This window comes from Venturia canescens, chromosome 1 (assembly GCF_019457755.1).
Source record: "Venturia canescens isolate UGA chromosome 1, ASM1945775v1, whole genome shotgun sequence".
In the NCBI taxonomy this organism is placed as follows: Eukaryota; Metazoa; Arthropoda; class Insecta; order Hymenoptera; family Ichneumonidae; genus Venturia; species Venturia canescens.
The window spans coordinates 5,784,960-5,807,519 of record NC_057421.1 but is presented as its reverse complement, the minus strand read 5'-3'; the positions used below and the strand labels follow the sequence as shown (position 1 = coordinate 5,807,519).

The following is a 22,560-nucleotide window of genomic DNA, read 5'->3' as shown; positions in this document are numbered from 1 at the left end:
GGGCGCCGCTGAAAGGCTCGAGTGGTTCGACGGTGTCGCCATCAGCGGTGAGGTCTGACAGGTCAGCCATATTGGAATTCCCTCGGTCGGTGATTTTTTGCGCGAAGCACACATTGATACGTGTACCGCGCGTCGTTGGTACACACAAGTAGTAACAGTTTAATAATTTATTCGATTTATCTTGAGTGAGGAGGTTGCCGGGCAGTGTCGGATGTATTTCGTTGTCATTAAAAAATAGAACATTGTCGAAGAGAATAAGCGCAATAGAATATTTTTGCGGAGACGATAAACACAGTTTTCTCTTGCCCGAGCTCGGTACGACACGTCTTGTTGGTGCGCCGTGAAATAGCGTGTAGTTTATCTCCCTCCCATTCTTACGCCGGGAGTAGAATTGAAAAAAAAAATATTCACTATGAAAAAATTACATGCTCGTGGGATCGCGATTCCCGAGCGCAATAACGTGAATCCTAATTGTTCTTGTTTCGGTTTACATGCATGTGAATCCACTCAATAAAACTTGAAAACCATAGCAACAAGCGATTTTTAACGGGAGTGTGCGTGTGTGTGTTTTTTGTGTACGGCCACCCGAAGCGCTACGAGCTCGTGCGTTCGTGCGGTTGAGCGCAAAGGGTTTTTCGTGTCCGCCGTGCGCGGCGGTGTGTGTCTCCCGTCGTCGTCGGCGCCCGGGAGGGCACGCGTCTATCGCTGTTTACGGATTCAATAGATATATATATACATACGTATATGTATATTCGTTATGTATATATGTATATATATAATAAATAACACTCAAATTTCGAAAAAAACACAGTGATCCAAGTTCTCGTACTCAAAAGTGTAAATCAATGTATATACATATACACATATTCTTTTTATACATTCTAACTGATTGCTGCATAATTGGTGATGATCGTGTTTCGTGCGTGCGTGTACAGCAGTCTCCGTAGACCGACTTTTTTCAATTAAATTTCTTTCCTTTCTTCTGTGCTACGGACTAGTTTTCTTTCGATCTTTCCTATAATAATTAATAAAAAACCTCAACTCCAATAAAACAAGAATAATGACAGTGAAGAATATGTAAGCACGCGGGATAATAGCAGTTTGTACACCGACCAGCACGACACCAGAACGCGACCTAACGCCGGATCATATTGGTACACTCGAAGGGCCGTCCAACAGTGACTTAAAAAAGTAACGAAACACAATTCATAAACTGGAACGAACAGACTCGGAGTGGTTTTGACGTAAGCTTGAACCATCCCCGATCATATCCTTAGCTCCTAACCTTTTCGATAACTTCCTCTTCCCCCCTCCCCTCGCCCCTTCTCCCCCCACACTCTCCGTTCTTCTCGCTATTTCAACATTTTCGTCGTCGTCTCCGCGTGCAATCGATTTCTCGATTTCATTCTCCGCTTCCTGTGTTTCGCGGGCACCTATGAGCGGCAGAAAAAAAGTGGGGGCAAGGGAGAGCGAGCTAGAGAACAGTAATGAGTGCGAGGAGGCAAGATGCAAGAGCCAGAGCGTTTTACTCGAAACGACGAATTCAGACGCACTTAATTGACCGTTAGGTACGCGCTCCCCCCCTCCCCCCCCCCCCCGCTTTCCAATCCCTTTGTCACACTGAACCGTCCTCCGGCGATGCGAATACGCCGCTTTTTTATGTCACTTGTTGCCACGTTCTCATAATCGTTATGGAATTTTTTTTTTTTACGTTCAACGGTCGCTCGGACGATTTTTGAAAACGAATCACGCGGACTTGTGATAATTCGAAATTTTTTTGGACCGCGAAAACGAACGTTCGGGCCCCGCTTGACTCGCATGTTTGACTTGATAAATTTAAAAAAACTTGCGTTTCCACGTCAACCTGGAACCTGGATTCTCTCGACGTTATTATCTCAACGCCGAACAGATATGCTTACATTTGCATTTTCTTGCAGTCGGCTCTTGACTAAACCGGGGCTTTTGCCGCTCTCGAAGTTCAGTTGTCACAATGCACATGTTTTATGTTAATTCGTGATAAGAAGCAACGCTGAAAAATAGAGTCGAACGGTGCTCGGCTTTGGCACACGGTCAAGTAATTCAATGCGCCAGTACATACGTGTTTACTTTTCGGTAGAATTTTACTTTTTCGTCCAAATTTCGTTTTCGCGGTCGCAATAATTCCGACGGGAACGGGCGATCGCTTTTTTTAAGGAGTTTCAGTACAGAAGTCAAAATATTAAGAAATTGATCAAATTTGGTGATAATGTTCTTCAACATCAAGTGCGAAAACTCAAATTTTTTCAAAATTTTCTTCTACTTAGTTATCGAGTAATTACGCATTAAAGGAGATTTCTCATGCCCGGAATGTATACCTATATATATGGAAACGCTATGCTTATACACGTAAACTTTAGTGATCAATTACTCAATAACTGTGTAGAAGAAAAATCTTAAAAAATTTGTGTCGTCAAATTTGGCACTAAAGAATATGTTCACCAAATTTTATAAAATTCTGAACATTTTGAATTTTTAAATTTTTTTAGCATGGATTAGCATGGCAACATTGTATCGCCTGTACCGAAACTCCTTAAGTGAGCACCCCGATTTTTCGACTTTTAGTCAATCGTTCTGAAAACGACTCGGAAACCGTCGCCGGCAAGAATTGACAGGCTTCGCGGCGGAGGACTCGGGGGAACTGGTGAACTCTTGAAAAATGAAACTCGTTTTTTCTTGCCTGCCTATTTTGAAAATTAAGCAACTTCGTCGTGCTCAGTTTCGAAAAGGGCAAATATTTATAAACTCAAATTTAATGACTCGCATTAAAAGTTTGCTAATCGCAGCCTCCGACTGTGCGAAACCGGAATTTCCGAAATTTGTTTACCCCCTTAAAAAATTCATCTCACCCGACCTTCTCACGCGCGTACGATTACGCGTTTCAGGCATTAAAAAAAGTTACATCGACGTGCGACGACGCGATGACAGTTGCAGCAGCTCCACGTTCGAAGTACCTCGTTAGTGGCTTCAAGTGGGATGCTGCAGGGTCGACAATTTTAGCTCGAAATTGAAAAATAACAGAGATTTACAATTTTGACAATTTCACGGTCGTTAAGTAACAAAATCCCAGAAAAAAATGACACTGAAGTTTGCAACGTTGGAGTCCAACGAAATGATTTTAAAAAAGCCTCCAATAATTCCAGTAATTCACCAATTTCGTTCCCTTTCGAATTTACGTAGTTTTTCAAGCTACATCGATACTTCGTGAAATAAAAAAATTGGTCAATGTCAAATGTTTTTTTCCTTCATTTCGTTGGTCTCCAATGTTGCCAAAACTTCAGCGTCGTCAAAAAAAACGCTGCGAGTAATCCCGGAAGGTGAATTCTCAATTTATCAGCTTAAGGAGTTTCGGTACAGACGATACAATGTTGCCATGCTAATCCATGCTAAAAAAATTCAAAAAGTTCAGAATTTTATAAAATTTGGTGTACATATTCTTTAGTGCCAAATTTGACGACACAAATTTTTTAAGATTTTTCTTCTACACAGTTATCGAGTAATTGATCTCTAAAGTTTACGTGTATAAGCATAGCGTTTCCATATATATAGGTATACATTCCGGGCATGAGAAATCTGCTTTAACGCGTAATTACTCGATAACTAAGTAGAAGAAAATTTTGAAAAAATTTGAGTTTTCGCACTTGATGTTGAAGAATCTTATCACCAAATTTGATCAATTTCTTAATATTTTGACTTCTGTATCGAAACTCCTTAATTATGGTCTTCGGCTCGTTAATTATTCAGGAAAGTTGAAAAATTAACTGCACACTAAATTTTTATCGATTTCATCATTTCCATAAAGAAATTTTAGTTTCCTCTCCAAAGCGTCCCAACTCCTTAAGACTCGTATCGGTATCGCAGGAAAATCTGTCCTCCGGTTGGTCTTTCTTACAGTTCGCGCTCCTCTCATCGACGCCGCTCGTGTTGCCTCAACACAGAACTGCCAACCGATTTATTATCGGCAACGATCGTGACGTATGACGCTGAAGTTTCCAACGTTGGAGTCCAACGAAATGATCGTATAAAACCCTCCAATAATTCCAGTAATTCTCCTATTTTGTTCCCTGCCAAATTTGTGATTCGTAGTTTTTCAAGCTGCACCAACGATTCGTTAAATAAAAAATTGGTGAATTAGAAACGTTTTTTTCGTTCATTTCGTTGGACTCCAACGTTGGAAACTTCAGCGTCGTTCGTCACGTTGTTTTCGGCTGCGTCAAACGCAGTTCATTTGCAATTATTCAAATTACAAATTTCCATGCATGGCTGGATATCCAAGCTGTCAAATTTACTGTACGAGAATAAACATCCATATTCCACGTTCGATCCCGTTGGTTGCCGTTTAACGGCGCGGGATCCTGGACGAGTTCAACGACTGTAAAGTTCAGTTGGTGGCTTCGTGGGAGCGCAGAGGAGCAACACATTTTTCGTTGAAACATTTTCCTCGGCGCGAGTCCGACAGCGATATGGAGTGACTGAAACTTTCGTCGTACCTCGCATTTCATTCCATTCGAAAATGAGCTTTAGGTCAACTCGAAAGAAACCGGTTTCGAAACTTTTCCACCGCAAGTGAAGTCGCGTCGATTTGACCCCACTGAGTTCACCTGTCAGTTTGAAAAAGCATTGAACAAAATCCGTCCAACTGTTGCAGCCCCCCATTTTTTGTCGTTCCGGGCTTCAAAATTTCACGACAATTCAACGACGCTGAAGTTTGCAACGTTCCAACGAAATCATTTTAAAAGAGCCTCCAATAATTCCAGTAATTCTCCAATTTCGTTTCCTCTCGAATTAGCAATTCGTAGTTTTTCAACCTGCACCGATACTTCGTAGAATAAAAAATTGCTGAATCACAAATATTATATTCCTCCATTTCGTTGGTCTCCAACGTTGAAAACTTCAGCGTCGTACAATTCAGTGAAACTCTCGAGCCATTATTTTCACCTCAATTTTCATTTTTCTTCATTTTTTTCAATGGAATTGGAACGTCAGGATTTTTTGGAGACTCCAACAGACGATCATCAATTCGGACACGGTATCTCAACGCTTCTGAACCACTGCACCGTCTCGTTAAGGAGGTTAACGCGAATCTAATTGAAATCGAAAATTCCAACTTTAAGACTTGACATTTTGAAATATGCTAGAAATATACACCATGCGTCTACTCCCGGAATTATTAGAGGATCTACCGTCTAGTTATCGAGAAATCAATTAACAAAAATCACATTTTTTGAAGGCTTATACACAGGCTCTTATGACAGGTACACTCCCTGTATGATGATTTGAATTTAAATGACGCTGAAGTTTGCAGCGTTGGAGTCCAACGAAATGATGTAAAAAAACCCCTAATGACTCCAGTAATTCTCTAATTTTGTTACCTACCGAATTTGAAATTCGTAGTTTTTCAAGCTGCACCGATATTTCGTAAAATGAAAAATAATTGGTGAATTACAAATGTTTTTTCCTTCATTTCGTTGGACTCCAACGTTGCAAACTTCAGCGTCGTGAATTTAATGTATTAGGATCCTCCCAACTTTAAAGAGCCAAAAACGAAAATAAGAAAGTAGAATGATTTTAGAGACCAATGATGTCTTAAAAAAGCCTTGTTACCGTTGAAAATAACTTGGGAATGGAAAAAGAATAAACATTTTTTACAAAAATTTTTTGAGTAACGGCATAAACAGCGGAAGTTTTGACAATCCCATGAGCCAGCTGGTTTAAAATATAGATATGCATACGCATATAAATAGAAGATGGCTGTTGTCACATTTTGCTTGACGATTTTACTACGAAAGTATTTTAACCACTATAGTAATATTCAAAATTTAACAATCTTAAGGAGTTTCGGTACAAAAGTCTAAATATTAAGAAATTGATCAAATTTGGTGATAATGTTCTTCAACATCAAGTGCGAAAACACAATTTTTTTCAAAATTTTCTTCTACTTAGTTATTGAGTAATTACGCATTAAAGCAAATTTCTTATGCCCGGAATGTACACCTATATATATGGAAACGCTATGCTTATACACGTCAACTTTAGTGATCAATTACTCGATAACTGTGTAAAAGAAAAATCTTAAAAAATTTGTATTGTCAAATTTGGCACTAAAGAATATGTTCACCAAATTTTATAAAATTCTGAACTTTTTGAAATTTTTTATGTTTTTAGCATGGTTCAGCATGGCAACATTGTATCGCCTGTACCGAAACTCCTTAACAAATAAGTTACGCAAAATTTTAATAATTGCGAGAATAAATTTTAATCGTTTTTTTCATCATCAAGAGAGCAAAAAAGTTCAGTTGCTTTTTTGAATCACAAGTAACGTAAGATCTTCCTTAACCCTTAGTGTGCACATGGGGTCCCTTTGAGCCCAGGTCATTTTTGACATCGAATATCTCGGTAACTATGCGCTTTTTGGAATAAAAGGTTTAGTCACTTTTTGCAGTGAATTGATCCAACTTTAAGGCTGCAAAGTCGGATTTCCAAAAAATCTTTTTTCATTGTTCAAAAACGTGTTCAAAGTTATGATAGTGTGCGAAAAAAGCACTTTTTCGGTTAAATCTCTCGTAAAAAATTAAATTTTGAGTTTTGAAAAAAATCCTTACAGAGTTTTACAGACAAGAGTCCATGCTTTAAGGGAAAAATAGTCCACTTTGCAACCGTTCCAAAAAGTGTATTTATTTTAGAGTATCAAGTGGCTACGCTCCCTATTTTTAGAGAGGGGATAACGATTTCTTAATATTGGGGGTTTTACTTATGAGACGCTCATCTGTAAATGCTATTCATGTGAGAAAAAAATGTTGGGGTCAACCTGACCCCAGATGCACACTAAGGGTTAATAATTGTGAGAATAAATTTGAATCGTTTTTTTCATCATCAAGAGAGCAAAAAAGAAGTTCAGTTGCTTTTTTGAATCACAAGTAAGGCAAGATCTTCCTTAATATCCAGCGGTTACGTATCGATTTGGTAACCCATCTTTTATCATGTTCTCCGGTCTACCAGCACATTGTCACATCGTCGAAGCGAATTCAACACACAATGGATTTATCTTTACGGTTCTCCCCCCTCCTGGCTTCGTGTTTGTCCGAATATTCGTAATTCCAACGAGATCCTTGAAATCTGCACGAAACAGTGGTTCTTTCAGTTCGCGTTCAACATTTGTGAAAACTCGGTGTTATTGACTCGAGGGAAATGAAGCTTGCCCTGTTACTCGGGACATTGTTGGGCAAGCGTTGAATTTAGAGTTTGACAGGTCGGTGCGCAGGCGCCGTTTTATCACTCGGGGCTCGTGCAGGGTGCGAATGATTGTTCTAATTCCTTCTGACTTCTGATTCTCTACGCACCGCCGAGTGCTCTCAATTTTCCTTGAGAAAATGCATCTCGCGGAGCCGCAAACCGAACGCAAACGGAATCCGAGGCGTTGGAGTGTGACGAGGATTTTTCCTGGCTTCAAGCTCCTGCGCTCTCCCTCTCGGGCACATTTTCTGATTTTTCTGTTCCTTCGCGCCCGCCTGGCGACTCGAGCTGTCACAATTTTGTCCCCTTCGTGCACGTCGAAGGGAGAAGCTCCGCCCACTTTTTTATTTATTCTTCGTATCTACGCTAATAAATTGAAGATCGTTGAGAACGTTACGAAAAATAAGTTTCCTTCGTCGATTTATCGAATTTGAAGTCCCTCGGGCTGACGAGCGCGCTGCACGACGAGCCTGAATTTCTTCGCAGTCCGAAAACGGGTGGGGTTCAATATGTCGAATAACTGAATTGTAGAACCCTCGATATTTCGAAATTTTTTAAGTTGTGATATCAGTTTGGAGAAAAATAAGTAATTCGAAATTCTTATTCCCGATCGACTATTCAGCAGATTGCGTCTTTAATAAAAAGTTCCTTCTCTGAATTCGCATTTACCCGGAAATATATATTTCAATTGTTTTCATTTCGAATGCAACTTTAACAGACCATCCGAATGTCAAAACTTCATATTTTCGAATTCAAAATGGAGAGTAATTGTTTTACAGACAGACCAGAATATAGAGCAGCAAAAAATGGAAAGTGAATTTTTCGAGCCTATAAAACTTAGATACGCGGAATAGCGATAGCTCGAAAAGGCGAAAGTCAAAATGGCGATGTTTAAAATTGGAGATCACCGGCCTGAGTAAGTGAGTGAGACGCGTTTATTTGATGACGCTGAAGTTTGCGACGTTGGAGTCCAACGAAATGATAAAAAAACTCTCCAATAATTCTAGTAATTGTCCAATTTCGTTCCCTGTCGAATTTGCAATTTGTAGTTTTTCAACCTGCACCGATACTTCATGAAATAAACAAATTGGTGAATTACAAATGTTTTTTTTCCTTCATTTCGTTGGACTCCAACGTTGCAAACTTCAGCCTCGTTGTATTTGGAGCTCCACTGCATTTCTTTATTTTGATCGATCGACTTTCCAACGTTTCGCTATTTTGACTGTTCGACTTTTTGGTGTTTCAGTATTTCAACCGCAGTAATATTTGGCTTTCGTTATTATATTTTTTATTTTTTATTTTTTCCTTCATTTCGTTGGACTCCAAAGTTGCAAACTTCAGCCTCGTTGTATTTGGAGCTCCACTGCATTCCTTTATTTTGATCGATCGACTTTCCAACGTTTCGCTATTTTGACTGTTCGACTTTTTGGTGTTTCAGTATTTCAACCGCAGTAATATTTGGCTTTCGTTATTATATTTTCAAAATTGTGTTAAATTCTATTTTCGATGTAAACGTCCTCCGAACCTTGCAGTTTCTGCTTTATTTATTTTCAGCATTCGAAGCTCTAGTCGAATCTATCCGTCTCCACATCATCATTCGAAGTTTACAAACTCGAGATTTTAGCTGTTCGAAATTTTAGTCGTTCCACCATTTGATCCCCACCCCCGAAAACGTCCGGGTCTGACATTTTCTTCGGAACCGAGTTCGAAGAGTGTTTTTCCTCAGAACGTATGAATCAACTTGCCAATTCGATCTGAGCAGTTTCGATCGAAGCTCGCGATTCCGATGCTCTTGGACTCGGCAACAATCGACATCGAATTTTCCTGAGGCCGGTAGAAGCACGAGCGCGACTCGGATTTTTCCCCTTTCGCGGAATCCGTCCGGCGACCGAGCGCGTCGGCCTCCATGTTGAAATCTGTAAACTCGACAGCTCGGAGCGTCCCGAGGCGAATGTCACGGGAAGGGCGTTCTAGCAGGCTCGCCGATCGGTTCCTGGAAGTCGAATAAATTCCGTGTAAAGTAAGAAAAATAAAGGGGCGGCCGCAGGGACGACGATGGACGGGCGTCCGTGGCAGACAAAAATTGGCGCGGTATTAGCGCGTCCGTTAACTCGCACCCGGTGAAAAATCGATTTCCCGGTTGCGTATGAAGCCGGCCGAGGACCGGGTTTAGGCACTGCTCCGCGGCCGTGGGAGTTGGGAGGTAAAATTCACGAAAATCGTGGTGCTGCGATGGGTCCGGGAGCGAAGTGTCTGCGAGGGTGAACAGGGGGGAGAGAAACCGAGCGCAGCGGAGGGCCAACGAGTGGGGGGGAGCTTTTGGTGCGGTCGCGGAGAATCATCTCGCCGCGCGCGACCATCGTCCAATTTCGACACTGCGAGCTCGAGCTTTCCGTTCTTTGGATTCCTTCGACAGGCATGCAGTTTCCGCCGATCCGAAACACTCGCCACGTTCCTTCAGCTGTTCACGGATCTTCGGATTTTCCGTACGCTCAAGTCGAATCGAATCGCATTTTAGTCGATTGAGAAAAAACGTTTCGATCCGCTGGCAACGATCGTTCGAACTTCGCGAGTGCGAAATCGAGTCGCTCTCAGAGAATCGATCTTTTCTGAGGGAAGCTCGGACGAAAGTTTTCCAAACTGTGCTGCACTCTCCGTCCAATTATACAGAGAGCCGCAGTCGCGTCTTGATGTTTCGAAAAACGTACATTGTCGAAAAAGTTCATCCCTCAGGGGCGCTCGCTGGCCTGCGCATAATTTGAGGTTAAACGCGGCGATACTTGCCTTGAGATGTCATTCGTACGCGCCTCCCCACCAGCGGCTTCCCGGCCGAATATTGTTTTCGATTTTTTCTCACTTTGCACTAATTCTTAGCAAATTTCGTTAAATTCCATTAGCTTGTAGGAAAGCATCATTTTCCGTTACGAATACGCTGGTTCGATTGCGTAAGAAAAACTAAATTTTACGTGAACGAATTGTCGAAGATTTGTGGAAGAAAAATTTCGATTTACCTTTGGAACGAAGTTCTTTTTTTCAAAAGCCTGGAAATTCGACGCGGCGATTGTCAAGCTCGATATTCTGCTCCCGCGGATACAGTATTCGATGACGAAGTAGGAATAAACAATGAACATATCACGATTCGATATTTTGTGTGGTAAAGAAGTCTCCAGATTTCTTTACGTAAACGAAAAGTTGAAGTTGAGGTGTGCGAGTATGGAGCGTGAAACTCGTGTGTGTATGCGTGTAAACGTTCGGTTCGGGTGATTTTAATGTGGCGAGAGCGGGCCGGTGAAGCGTAAGGAAAGAAAGGCGCGGGCGGGGAGAAGTAATTAATGTCCGACGGGGTGTCCTCTCTCCGCTCTGTCTTTCTCGTCCAGTTCGCTTTCCCCCAACGCGTCTCCCCCACTCCGCGCCTTTCCATTTCTCCAAATGCTCACACTCGCACACGTACGAACGAAAATCCGGTCTCGTAGTTTTACTGAATTCCGGGCGAAGCTTGGAACGCGGCATTGTCGAGAAAACTCGTAATTCATAGAGTCCAGTCTCTATGGCTTCGATGTCGTTATACTTTTTGGGCAAATGAGTGCAACAGAGATAACGCCAGTGGCGCTCTCTGCAGTACGAAAAAAGTACAGGAAGAATTTTAGTTTTGCTTCGAGTTGAGAACTAATTGTATTCTCGGACCTCAAGCTTTATGCGACAGTATAAAAGTCATGGGTTAATAGAATAAACCAGCAACCCCCGATATTCGAGCAATAAGAACTTGTATTAGTCGTACGAAGCTAGGTCGTTCTTCGATTTTTCGCTCTCCCCCCCCCCCCCCCCCCTCCTGACCGTTCCTTTCCACGGACATTCCTCGAGTTCAATCTTCGTTTTCCGACCCTCTTAATTGCTAGTCAATCCCACAAAGTTTTACCTGCTCACAAAATATACTCGTCAATGTTTCGTTTGCGTCGAAGGACGCTTGATGCTCGATTTTTTCGAACTTGAAGTAATATTAAATATTTTCATGTTTTGCTAATAAATCGAGAATTTCAATGTTGTCATGAGACCGAGAGGCTGAAATAACGAAACCCCCGAAGGGAATATTGTCGCGAAAAAGTTATTTGAAATCGTCATTCGTCTTTATTGAGATATGCGTAAAATCGAGTTTATACGCAAAGGATCGACAGCATCAAGGCTTTACTTAGAGGGGATAATATCTTTTCCCGGGAACAAGCTGCAGGTCTGCCCTTTAAACAAACGACTGTCCACCCTTCGTCGCCCGCCTCCCCCTCCTCCACAACGCTTCGGTTAAATCGTACGAGGAGGGGGTAGCAGAATTCAACGCCTAGTTGCTGTAGCGCAGTGGAGACGCCACTTCCGAAGTATCAAATTTAATTCCCCTCTGGATGTGTTTCGGTCACGCCGACCCAGCCACCGCGTATCTCTACATAACACATTCCACGTTTTGCGAGTGAATTCTCTTCTCTCCTTTGGGAAGAGAGAGAAAGAGAGTTGAAACATAAATCGAGAGAAAAAAAACAAGTGAGAGGTACAAATTGTCCGGCACTCTTGCCGCTACGCTCGCGCGATGTTCATCTGCAAAATCGATGAATTTGGACGCTCGAAGTTGCACGTGATAAGTCCCGCGCCATGTTAACGCGCTCTCTGTTGTTTTTTTATTCAACTTGTTTATTCTCCCCTCCCGTCGGACAATTTTCCCAAAGTTTTCGGAAGAAAAGTGCTCGCTGGGTCGCGCGCGGCGCCGCTTCGTACGAAGCGCTCGATAAAAATCAAGCGTCGAGGTTAGAAAGTCGATTTTTTTCGACGTTGTTTTTTTTTACTTTGGAAAAATATACTTGCTATTTTTTCGTTTGTTCTGTACCATTATCTCCTCGCGTTGCTCTTCACCGGGTGTTCGAATTTTGACGAAATATTTGCGCGGGAGAACGCGTCTGTCTGATTATCGCCAATTGAGAAATGCAGAAAACAATACAATATCGAGCACGTATTTCGAAACTTGTGAGGGTTAATTCACAGTGGCATTGTGGAAAACACGTTTTTTTGTTATTGATTTTGTCGAATTCCATGATCATTGTGAGTTTTACCAAAATTTTCGAACTCGTTGCGTCGATTACATAAATATTTGGAAAATTATTTTTCATAACATTTTTTCTTCAATTATTGACGACCAAACTCACTAATCAGAGTGGCTATATTCATTTTTAATTGTTTTAATTTTCACATTAATATCACTATATCATTTTTTTATTGTTTTCCAGAATTGCTGTTGCCAAATTTATTAGAAACTATGGATTTGGACGGTGACGCCGTTGTGGATTTATCCGTCAGGTGAGCAGCCGCATACAATTTGTGAAATAGCAAAAAAACATCAGTTCTGAATATCGACAGATGTTCAATTACAGCTTTACAGTCTATACAAAAGTTTGCAGAAGATTTTCAACTCCGCACATCGAAGCCTGTTTCGTGCGTTATAAGTTGGAGTAAATTCATTGTGGTCTCACAAATAAATAATTTTCATAAGTTTTTCAAATTTTTATTATCGCTGCATCAATAGATGTGGAAGATTTTTTATCTTTGATATTGAAAAAAAAGTAGTGAAATTCGTCTTGTAATTGAGTTAGTAGAACAACAAGCCACCCAAAGTTCCTCGACTTCATTCATTTTGTTGTTTTGTATGCTTAAATGACATTTACAGTCCAAATTGGAATGAACCGAAAGAAACTGCTTTTTGGGTTATAAAAAAATCTTTCTAACACGCACAAGAATTCTATTCAAATTGATTCTCTATGAGAGCTTTTACCGAAGCTTACAACAATTTCATAGATCCAACGCTCGAAAACATCGGACAAACAAAAGCAACAATAGATTCGCAACATCGTAGAAAATGCCCTATCTCTTCGCTTCGATGAGAATACTTTGGGGGTTCGCTATCTACTTTTGATGTCCTCGCAGTTCTGAATAATACTCTCATTTTATTGGACTATATTGTTGAAATCCATTCGCAGAACCGTTGTTAATAACAAAGTAAAATCAGTCACACTGACCTGAACAGTCGTAGCTGAAATGCTTAATAAATTGCTGTGCAAGGATCACAAGAGTAATATTGATGAAAATGGATATTTCTTTTTTCATTTGCTAAAATCTGAGCGATGATATCAATGCTAAAAGAAGCTGGAAAATTTTCAAGTATTTTGATGAAACAATGTTAGGCCGCATGATGAAATACTAAAATCATTAGCAGATGATGAAAATTCATGAGAAAATTATCAATGTTGCAGTAGCAGCACGAGACGCGATTCTCCATCTGTACAAGCAACACCACCTGCCGATGTAGGAGTACCTCTTGACCTTGGGATACATTTTTCATCGCCCAACATAGAGAACAATGTCCCCGAAGCAAGAAACATTCAGAATGCTACAAGAGGCATTTTGGCGCCAAAAACTGGCGACGACAGACGACCGAGGCGTAATTTGCGACCTAGAACGGAAAGAAGTTATGCCGAGATTCCCGAGGAGCCGAAAATAAATGGTTATCTCAATGGCAATGCTTCTGACAGTGACGAAGGTTTATTTTATTTTCTTATCAAATTCAATGAAGGGCAGATGAATACTGAGATTAGACAGTACAATGAGACGTCGAAAAACTGCATGATTCATGACGAGTGGAAAAACAGTGTTCAAACGTTTGTAATTGTAGAGAACTAAACATTTTTTTTTTAAGAGAAATTCGCAAAATGCTTATGACCTTCAAAAATTTCAAATATTGTTTATAACGACGCATTATTGTTATTCTTTGCGTTTAGGCGAAATGCCTCCGTTACTGCCAATCAAAGAATTGTCATCCGACGAACTGGCCGAGCGGGAAAGAACGCTCAGAAAATTGCACGGGAAGCTGAGATCCGAGGAGATGAAATTAGTATTGCTGAAAAAATTACGTCAGTCGCAACAGCTCAAGGAAAATATTGCGGCCGTCGCTAAAGTCCCGACCAAACTACCGCCTCCCGTTACCGTACAACAGACATCACACAGGTGCGTTACGGGCTGTGGAATACCAAAAAAAAACCATACTGTTGAATACAGATTGAAAAGAATCTTCACTCGCTCGTTCTGAGAAGCACTAAAAATTCCCATTTGAAACTCTTAAAATCAACGCCTATTCGTGAAATTAGTGGTAATCGATAAATAAATTCCTAGCCGAGTCTATTTCCGAATGGTTTGCTGATAGAAACTCCAAACAACTCATATTTCATCAATCAACGATGACAGTCCTGTAGAACTTTATTAGAAACGTATAAAGTCGATTTCCTGGCAATCATTTATTCATCTTGGCCTAGATAAGCTTCGTGGCTTACGAGCTAAAAAGTTTTGATCGATTTCAAAATTTAATGGGACAGAGCACTCTCAAATCTGTGTGTTCAAAACTAACGCGAGCTGACAATCTAAAATCCTCAATTTTTGTGGAGAATCAAAATTTCCGCTCAAAACAAAATTGTTATTATGAGACATATTTGAAGATTTTTGTATTGTTCAACCCTCCAACAGTTTAATATTCGTACTAATTGATATTTTTGAACTTAGCCACAGGACAGCAAAAGCGCCGCCTCCTCTACTGCGTGGTCAGCCAGCACCGAGCAGAAGCAGTAGTAGCTCTCATGCTCCTCCACCGGGAATGCTGTTACCACCGACGGTAGCGCGGAGTTCGACATCGAGCACGGGAATGCCACCGAACATGGTTATACCGCAGCCGCCTCATCCACGTACGAGACCCATTTCGGGATCGACGAACGTTAGTTATCACGCACCCGCCGATAGAACGGAAAGATCAACCAAAGATCCCACACCTGTTCCGGCCCATCAGGTAAAACTAAATGGCAATGCTTACCTCGTTTTTCTTGTTTTTCGTTTCTCACAGAACAGAATTTATCGTGTTGACGAACATTAAATTTGTTTTCCAAAAATCTTTGGCTTCACAATAAAAAAAGAAACTTTAAGAGAGACGAAAAAAACACAAAATTATCGTCACTTTCGTTTGTTCGAAAACCTTGGAAAAGCCGCTCGTTGTTCCACCTCAGGATAATAAACCGACCCCGACTATGAACCCGACTCCCCCTGCAATTCCGGAGCAGGTATCGCAGCAAAAAGTAGACCAATCCTTCTTACTCTCTTATCTATGCAGTCCGGAAAAATGACACAAACGCATTTCTGGATGAGTTTGCTCATGAAACGACGGTTGAATCCTTCGTCGATTCATTTCCATTTTGTGGCATTTTTCCTGGAGGCATAACTGTCCTTTGTTTCTTGTCTGTGCGTAGATAAATGTTATTGCAAATTGAAACGTTCTATGGTGGCCTGTTCTTTTACGTTTATGAGTTGCTGACTAGACTTGGATGCAATGTAAATACAATTTTTCTTTTCAAACAAGGAACGGCCGAGAGAAGACACACAATCGCCAGCTCAACGTCAAGCCGCTGCGAAATTGGCTCTTCGCAAACAACTGGAGAAAACATTGCTCCAAATACCACCGCCGAAACCGCCGCCACCGGAAATGCATTTCGTTCCCAATCCCTCGAACACTGAATTCATATACCTCGTTGGTCTTGAACACGTAGTCGATTTCATAACGAAAGAACCGGCTATACCTCCTCCGCCTGAACCCTTCGAATGCACTCAATGCAAAACTGACTTCACGCCTGTTTGGAAATGGGAAAAAGTTAACAGTGGGAAAAAGGATGGAGGACCGAGAGGGCAACACGCGACTTTCCAGAGGCCACCGGCGGGTCGTGACCCTCGAGTCATTTGCGAACACTGCGTTACGACTAACGTGAAGAAAGCTTTAAAAGCCGAGCATACGAATCGGTGAGTTAAATGACTTTAAAAAGTGCTTGATTTTTCGTGGTGTCTCCTCGATAGTTTTAGGACTCAGTCTTTGGAAATAAAAATCTTCCATGTTTCAAAGTTCAAAGAAAAGCAATGTTGTCAAAGTTTGTAGGGAATCGATTCGTCATTATTTTTTGATGAATTGTGTGATTCTTCAAAATACTTGCGGTCGTACAAAATTGAGTCATAGTCCGAGTTTTTCACGAATACAATCGAGGTCCACGAAACGACAATCTGCATGAAATCACCTTAATTAAACAATAAAATATCAGAGCGAGTTTTGAAAAAATATTTTTGAATGTTTCAAAATTTGTCATATAAATTTGTATCTAAGATATTTGATTTCGATTTAACAGGTTAAAGACCGCGTTCGTAAAAGCACTCCAGCAAGAGCAGGAAATGGAACAAAGACTCGCCCAAGCCGCGTGCCCGAGTCCGGATCCTCCACCACCCAAGCCCGTTCCTAAACCCGTCACACCGACGAGAAGAGTCGCGACGCCACCGGCACCACCGCCAGTCGTTCAGCAAGCTCCTCCCCCGGCACCAACTCCACCAGCTCCAAAAATGCAAGAACATCCTCTTGTCAAATTGGCTGAAAGTGGCAAATTCTCACCTCATCATGCAGCTGCTGCGGCTGCTTTACAGCAGCAACTTTTGCGAGGTGAGTCAAACATAGTTGAATCAATTTCTATTTATTTCGATTTGCATACGAACGTTACTCGTTTAGTCGAATAAAATATTGATTCGAAGCATGCACTTTCAAATGTACGCAGAACCGTTTTAAATATATTTGAGGTTTCCGTGATTGAGCAACGTTAAAAAGTTCAATTCGTAATTTTTTCTGTACACTCGTCACAATAAATTTTATTTTCTAATGAATAAATTAATCATGTGGTATTCATGATTGTCAGTTAAATTCAGTTGTGGGACAATAGACGTGCTCAAAGTAAAAGAAATATTTTTATGAGAAGACCAAGAATTTGAATTATCACGTTGGAAGTTCTCCTTAAGATAATTTTAATCCAGAGAACCATATGGAGAAACGTTTCAATTTATAAATGCTTCCAATTAATAACGATGGAACGTTTTAATTTACTCATGTCAGTTTTGTACATTGTATAATGACACGAATCTTTTTTTTCGTTGGCACAGAATTGACGAAAAATCCCGTGCCCGGTTTGCCACCTCATCAACCACTACCAGCTCACATGATGCCACCGTTCAATCCTATTCTGTACCCCTATCAATTGGCAATGGCACAAGCAGCTGGTGGCAAAGGTTTGGTCGAGTTGCAACGTCAAGCAGCGGATCTTCAGCGTCAATATCTATTGGATATGATTCCATCGCAGACATCACAGGGCCAGGGCAGCCAGGCTTCGTCCCGCGCTCATCCTCACAATTGGAAGACGTAACCGAATGTGCCCCAATGTCGAGATTATTCGTGAATTCAATGGGCAAAAAACAAACATAAAATAGAAGACGAAAAGCAAAATGCTCAAACGGTCGCGACTCGGAAGTGAATTTAAAAAAGGAAGATCGCATCTTTTAACAGCTCCCAAAGCTGGAGGGTGCGATCAGTTTTTTACTGTTGAGAGCGCGAACCGAGGAGCTTCGTTGGGTTGAAACCAAGTACGGAATTTCTGAGGGCCGGAAATAAAGCCTGAGGAACACTAATAAACAAACAACGCGATAAACTTTTTCTCCTATTTTCCGAATGATAAGGGAAAATTGGCCAACACGTGCGAGGCAAAATAAATACGAGAATATATTAAATTGAGATACGACAAAACGACAGAAGAAAAAACAAACTCGAGTGTCCCATGTGCATAATAAGAATGAATATTAATAATAATATTAATATCAATTATAAATATAACAATGATATTGAATGTGGAAACGAAAATTTCGTGCCACGAACGTGTTCGTATTGATAACGATAAATCGGTGAGATGACCGGAAGAGCGGTAAATATTGACAATGACGTAATCACTGCGATGATGAACGCAAAGTGTTTTTTTTTCTCTCATCCCCAAGGGTGCTTGGTGATACGTCAAGGATGATAATCGTAGTAATTGTCGATTTGATAGCTATCCGATTGATATTCTTTAAGGGGAGGAGGGGAGAGGCTACCAGAGGAAAAATTTCATAAAAATCGTTTGCCCCCCCGGTTTGTGTGTAAATCTATAAAAATAATTATCGTTTTATTTCCTTTCTCCAGTTGTGAATTTATTGGTAAGGGGCCTAGTGCTCCTTATACGTCGAGAAAAAAAATGATCGAATGAGCGCGAGAAAAGATGTTCGAGCCCCCGGGGCTCGCAACGATGATACAATTTTTTCTAACGATGAAACGAACTGAATGACTTTCTCTCAATCCGATAATGTATGTGTATGTTGCGGGAGTGTGAGAACGAATGCATGGGTACCTCTTGAACGTTTATGCGCTAACGTCCTCTGTAAAATGATTCTTATTTTGATTTTTTAATTATTTTTGTGATTTCGCAATTGAAAGAAATAGCGATCGTTTATCGAGGCTGCAGGAAAGACTTCGAATCTGGGGGGAGGAATGAAAACGTGGAAAAACGATGAAACGGATCTGTTTACACATAGAAAAAAGCGCAATGAAGGGCAAATAATTAATAAGCAAACAAAGATATTAAATTTAATTAATCTGATTAATTAAATTTAATTTTTATTGATTACTTTCGCTCGTACATTATCATCACCGTCGTATTTTGTGGTCAATTTTTTCTTGTCCGCACGATCGCGCTGGCAACTGTCGCGTCTGAATTTCTCTTCTCCCCCCTCCCCCACAAATTTATAAACAAAACAAAAAGATGGAAACATTCAACCGAATAGTAGATAAACGCTAATAATCTCGATATTTCTCATTATGGTATCGTACAAGTTATATAATAGCATAATCAACCAATCAACGTCAAATTATCTCTCTGTCTCTTTGTACATGTCGCAATAGATTTTGTGCTCGAAGGAAAAACAATGACATACACAGAAAGAATAATGAAATGGTTCTCAGCTCTCCTTTTTATAAGTAAAAATAATAATTGTCCTGAGTCGCTCTCCGGTCGCATAACGATGTCAAATGATATTAAACTTTCCTCACTCGCTCACCCCATTTTTCACCTTTGCCAACGCATTGACGAAACCATTTGTAAATATTCATTCGGAAAACAAGATTTTTTTCTTCGTTCCTCGATATTCGAGGTAACTAAAATCTTTTCAAATTGAATTTTTCTTTCGCTTTTTCGTCACACGTGAACGAAGACAAAAAACTAATAATTATTTATTACTCTTCCTTGGATATCTTGTGACGACACGTGTTAAACTTTCTCGATGAAAAACAAAATTTGGGATTTTACTAAAAAGCTACCAATTATCGCACGAAAACACACACTTTTGGGAGTAAAAGAAGTTTGAAAAGGCCGCTTGGGACCCCATCCGTCAATCACCCCTCTCCGGATATGGATTTAAATAGCAGGTAATCACCGAATATTTAATGTTACTCAAGGTAATGAAATAAAGCTTGTCAATAATTGTATCACGAGAAATCAATCATCGAAGTTTCAATTACATTTCTAAATTCGTCGAGATTCGAGGCATTTTTTTCTTTGCCGTTACGCGCTGATGGTGAAAACCCGTCGAGAATCCAGAATATCACGGTGCAAACCGCCGCGTATCTTTCTATGGAAATACAAGGTATCGGTATTCGAAGAGTTGATCTATCAGGCGAAATTACGAAACTATTGCGTGCGCTAAAAGGTTGCTCTTCGTACGTCCACTCTTAATATACTGATTCGCTTTCGAAGCGTTTTACAATTCCGAATTCCATTTAATAACAAAGTTTTTCATCATTTGATTATTAATAAAATTAGTTGCATCGTTTCGCAAAATTCAATCTTCAATTTTCAGTCTTCTTTTTTGCAATTTTATTTGCACACTTTTAAAAACGCGGTCCAATGCGAAGTTCCATGGGCACTGTGAAAAAAATTTTTTTTTGAAAATTTCAGAAATTACATCGCAACTCCGATCGCTGATTTTGTTAATGCGACTTTTCCGTTGTCGTCAGCGGCCTGGGTACGCTCTCAGTAGCGCTGTCGTTTTCCAGCTGAGTTACACACTTCTTGAAGTGTTTCGAACAGAACGGAAAGAGGCTTCGATGATCACAGTTCCGGCAGGCCGCTGCGAGATGAGAGCAGCATCTCAAACTTTCGCGGCAACAAGGGGCCCACATCTCGGGCCCAGCTGCGGCGCAGTTGTAACAATAACAGTCACCTGCAAAATGTGTCAATTGAAAACTCGATTCAATCGATAGTTTACAGCTTTCAAATCAATTTCGTACTTCAACAAATAACTCGATTGATATTTCGACATTTTTTAAACGAAATTAATAATATTAGGAGTGTTGAAGAAAAAAAAAAAACAAAAAACAAAAGTCATTCGAAACTTTTGGAACAGTCAATCGGAATTTGTCGGAAAAATACCAAATTTTGGATTTTTCCATTGTCATCGAGAAAAATGTGTAAATATGAAAAAATATGAAGGGAAATCCATCAGTTTACATTAATACCCGCGACAACATTTTTGTTTAAATGGATTACGATATGAGCGCGAGTAAGCCGAGACCGAAGAAAACTGGTTCGAAATCGAGCCTATATTACAGATTCTCATGTACACGAATATAGACTCATAAATACAGAATATTTATCAAGTGAGAGTGACATATGTGTATTTTTTTGTATCGCACGCTGCGAGCAAACGAGTTTCGCTTTCATCGAGCCGAGTCTGTGTGAAAATCTCGTAGAGAGCTTATGCAAATTCATGGTGAAATTTTAATGTGTGAAAAATTTACGATACATTATTTTATTAGCTTCGAACATTCGTACATTTTTCTCTTCGAGGTAGTTTTTTCGCTGACTACCTTAATGCAGAGATATGTCGAGAATACTGCTGTCATATAACCTTGCTAATTTTAACGGATTCCGCTGTCCCACATTTGAAATATTTTCAAAGCTTTTGGCATTTCTTTCATTGAATTTTATAAAAGTATCTACAATTTTTTCTAATTCTCGATTGCAGTCGAACGTCTTTACGAAGATCGTGAAAAACGGTAGGATTTTTAAAAAGTTTCCCGCAATTTTATAGTAACGGTAATTATTTTGATTGAGATTATTTTGTTAAAGTTTCATTAAATCTATTCTGATAATGTTATTAACATATCGATGTACTTGCTTAATTATTCGATAGATGTGGATGGAACATTCCTCATTGGCACCCACAACACACGGACTTATCTGGGAGTGGCCTAACTGTCAAGGACGCGTTGCCGATCGTTCGCTATTGAATGCGGAAAGTAAGGCCGCGTTTTTCGTAATTACAGGAAATGCGATTTGTTTTCGTACTCTTTTCTCTCACGTGCTACGTGAAATTAACTGTAGCGGTGCTCTCAATACACTTTCAAGTATTCGCGATCTCGAATTCCGTACAGATTATTGGGAACTACGATGTTTTGGTTAAAAATAGAAGGTTGTAATATTTGTTTACCGTGAGGACAGTCGACCAATCTGCGAGCTTCCGATCGTCTGCAATCCAAACCCTCTTCACCTTCGGGGCACGACGATGATTCCTCAATCGCGTTTTCACCGAGTATGGAATTGACCTTTTTTCAAAAATTTATCGGTTGATAGAATCATCGATGTGAATTCGACACTTCGATTGCGTTTCGAGATTCAGCGTCGTGTAACACAGTATCGAATGTCGCATCGACGGAATGTTATTTTGACATTCGTATTATGCTTACATTCGAAGAGTCACGATCGTTTTAGGGGATTCATTGTTTTTGGACGTTGGACACGTAACATTGAATGGTCAAAACTTGCTACTATTTAATCGACACAAAAATTTGTATATTCGAAAATTAAATAAAGAGATTACTTTATACATTGACCTGAGAATCGATTGCAAGTGCTTAAATGTTCATCGAAAAGTTTGTCTCGAAATACAATTGTTGTTCAGATATTTTGTTGGACGTTAAGAAATTTCGTTTACCTTCTCAAAAGCTCCGGGTTTGGAAAATATTCTGACCAATTTAGTGAGTGCTGTTTCCAAATGCTCATCTTCCTTCGAGACTGTAATATTTTCCTCGGCTAAACTAAAGGCGAACGGTGAAACGAGACAAACGTAGACGATTATAAATCCAATTTTTTTTGGAATCATCGTACCTTCCAGTTCGGTGTTCGAACATTTACTGCATCGCAGTCGCGGTCGCGATTGAATCTACTCTTCGTAACTCGTAACAAAATTTGCACGAAGTGACAGGTCAGGAATCTGAGCGCCCCGCGACTTTGACGGAGCAATAGGAAAGTAACTTTTCATCGAAAACGTTTGTGACTA

At 40.3% G+C, this 22,560-nt stretch overlaps 2 protein-coding genes across 6 annotated transcripts; one reads left to right on the top strand and one right to left on the bottom strand.

Moving 5' to 3' along the window:
• Positions 1-138: 138 nt before the first annotated feature.
• Positions 139-19,708, top strand: simj (simjang). Of its 5 annotated transcripts, none has more exons than XM_043410450.1 (9): positions 139-1,244; positions 12,534-12,603; positions 13,554-13,840; positions 14,079-14,304; positions 14,854-15,133; positions 15,327-15,416; positions 15,698-16,131; positions 16,509-16,813; positions 17,305-19,708. In XM_043410450.1, exons 2-9 carry the CDS (start codon positions 12,563-12,565, stop codon positions 17,562-17,564), a joined length of 1,923 nt encoding a protein of 640 aa, XP_043266385.1. In that variant the 5' UTR covers positions 139-1,244; positions 12,534-12,562; the 3' UTR covers positions 17,565-19,708. The 5 variants fall into 5 exon arrangements, with proteins under 5 accessions (XP_043266385.1, XP_043266404.1, XP_043266377.1 ...); XM_043410469.1 differs by having other exon boundaries at positions 140-1,191; positions 15,327-15,401; XM_043410442.1 differs by having other exon boundaries at positions 140-1,191.
• LOC122405600 (uncharacterized) lies at positions 18,786-22,452 on the bottom strand. The gene is made up of 3 exons (XM_043410504.1): positions 22,216-22,452; positions 21,712-21,826; positions 18,786-20,442 (listed from the first exon to the last, which is right to left on the bottom strand). The coding sequence occupies exons 1-3, from the start codon at positions 22,381-22,383 to the stop codon at positions 20,210-20,212; spliced, it is 516 nt and encodes a 171-aa protein (XP_043266439.1). The 5' UTR covers positions 22,384-22,452; the 3' UTR covers positions 18,786-20,209.
• Between the last annotated feature and the right edge of the window lie 108 nt (positions 22,453-22,560).

What these genes read in the sequence shown, in the direction of transcription:
- simj (XM_043410450.1), top strand. Translation starts at nt 12,563, where the DNA reads ATGGATTTGGACGGTGACGCCGTTGTGGATTTATCCGTCAG. An exon ending in AGCAGGTATCGCAGCAAAAA is followed by an intron (nt 15,417 to 15,697) that starts GTAGACCAATCC and finishes TTTTCAAACAAG; the next exon opens with GAACGGCCGAGAGAAGACAC. An exon ending in ACAGCAGCAACTTTTGCGAG is followed by an intron (nt 16,814 to 17,304) that starts GTGAGTCAAACA and finishes TCGTTGGCACAG; the next exon opens with AATTGACGAAAAATCCCGTG.
- LOC122405600 (XM_043410504.1), bottom strand. Translation starts at nt 22,383, where the DNA reads ATGATTCCAAAAAAAATTGGATTTATAATCGTCTACGTTTGTCTCGTT. An exon ending in AACCCGGAGCTTTTGAGAAG is followed by an intron (nt 21,827 to 22,215) that starts GTAAACGAAATT and finishes TTTTGAAAAAAG; the next exon opens with GTCAATTCCATACTCGGTGA. An exon ending in ATTGGTCGACTGTCCTCACG is followed by an intron (nt 20,443 to 21,711) that starts GTAAACAAATAT and finishes CACATTTTGCAG; the next exon opens with GTGACTGTTATTGTTACAAC.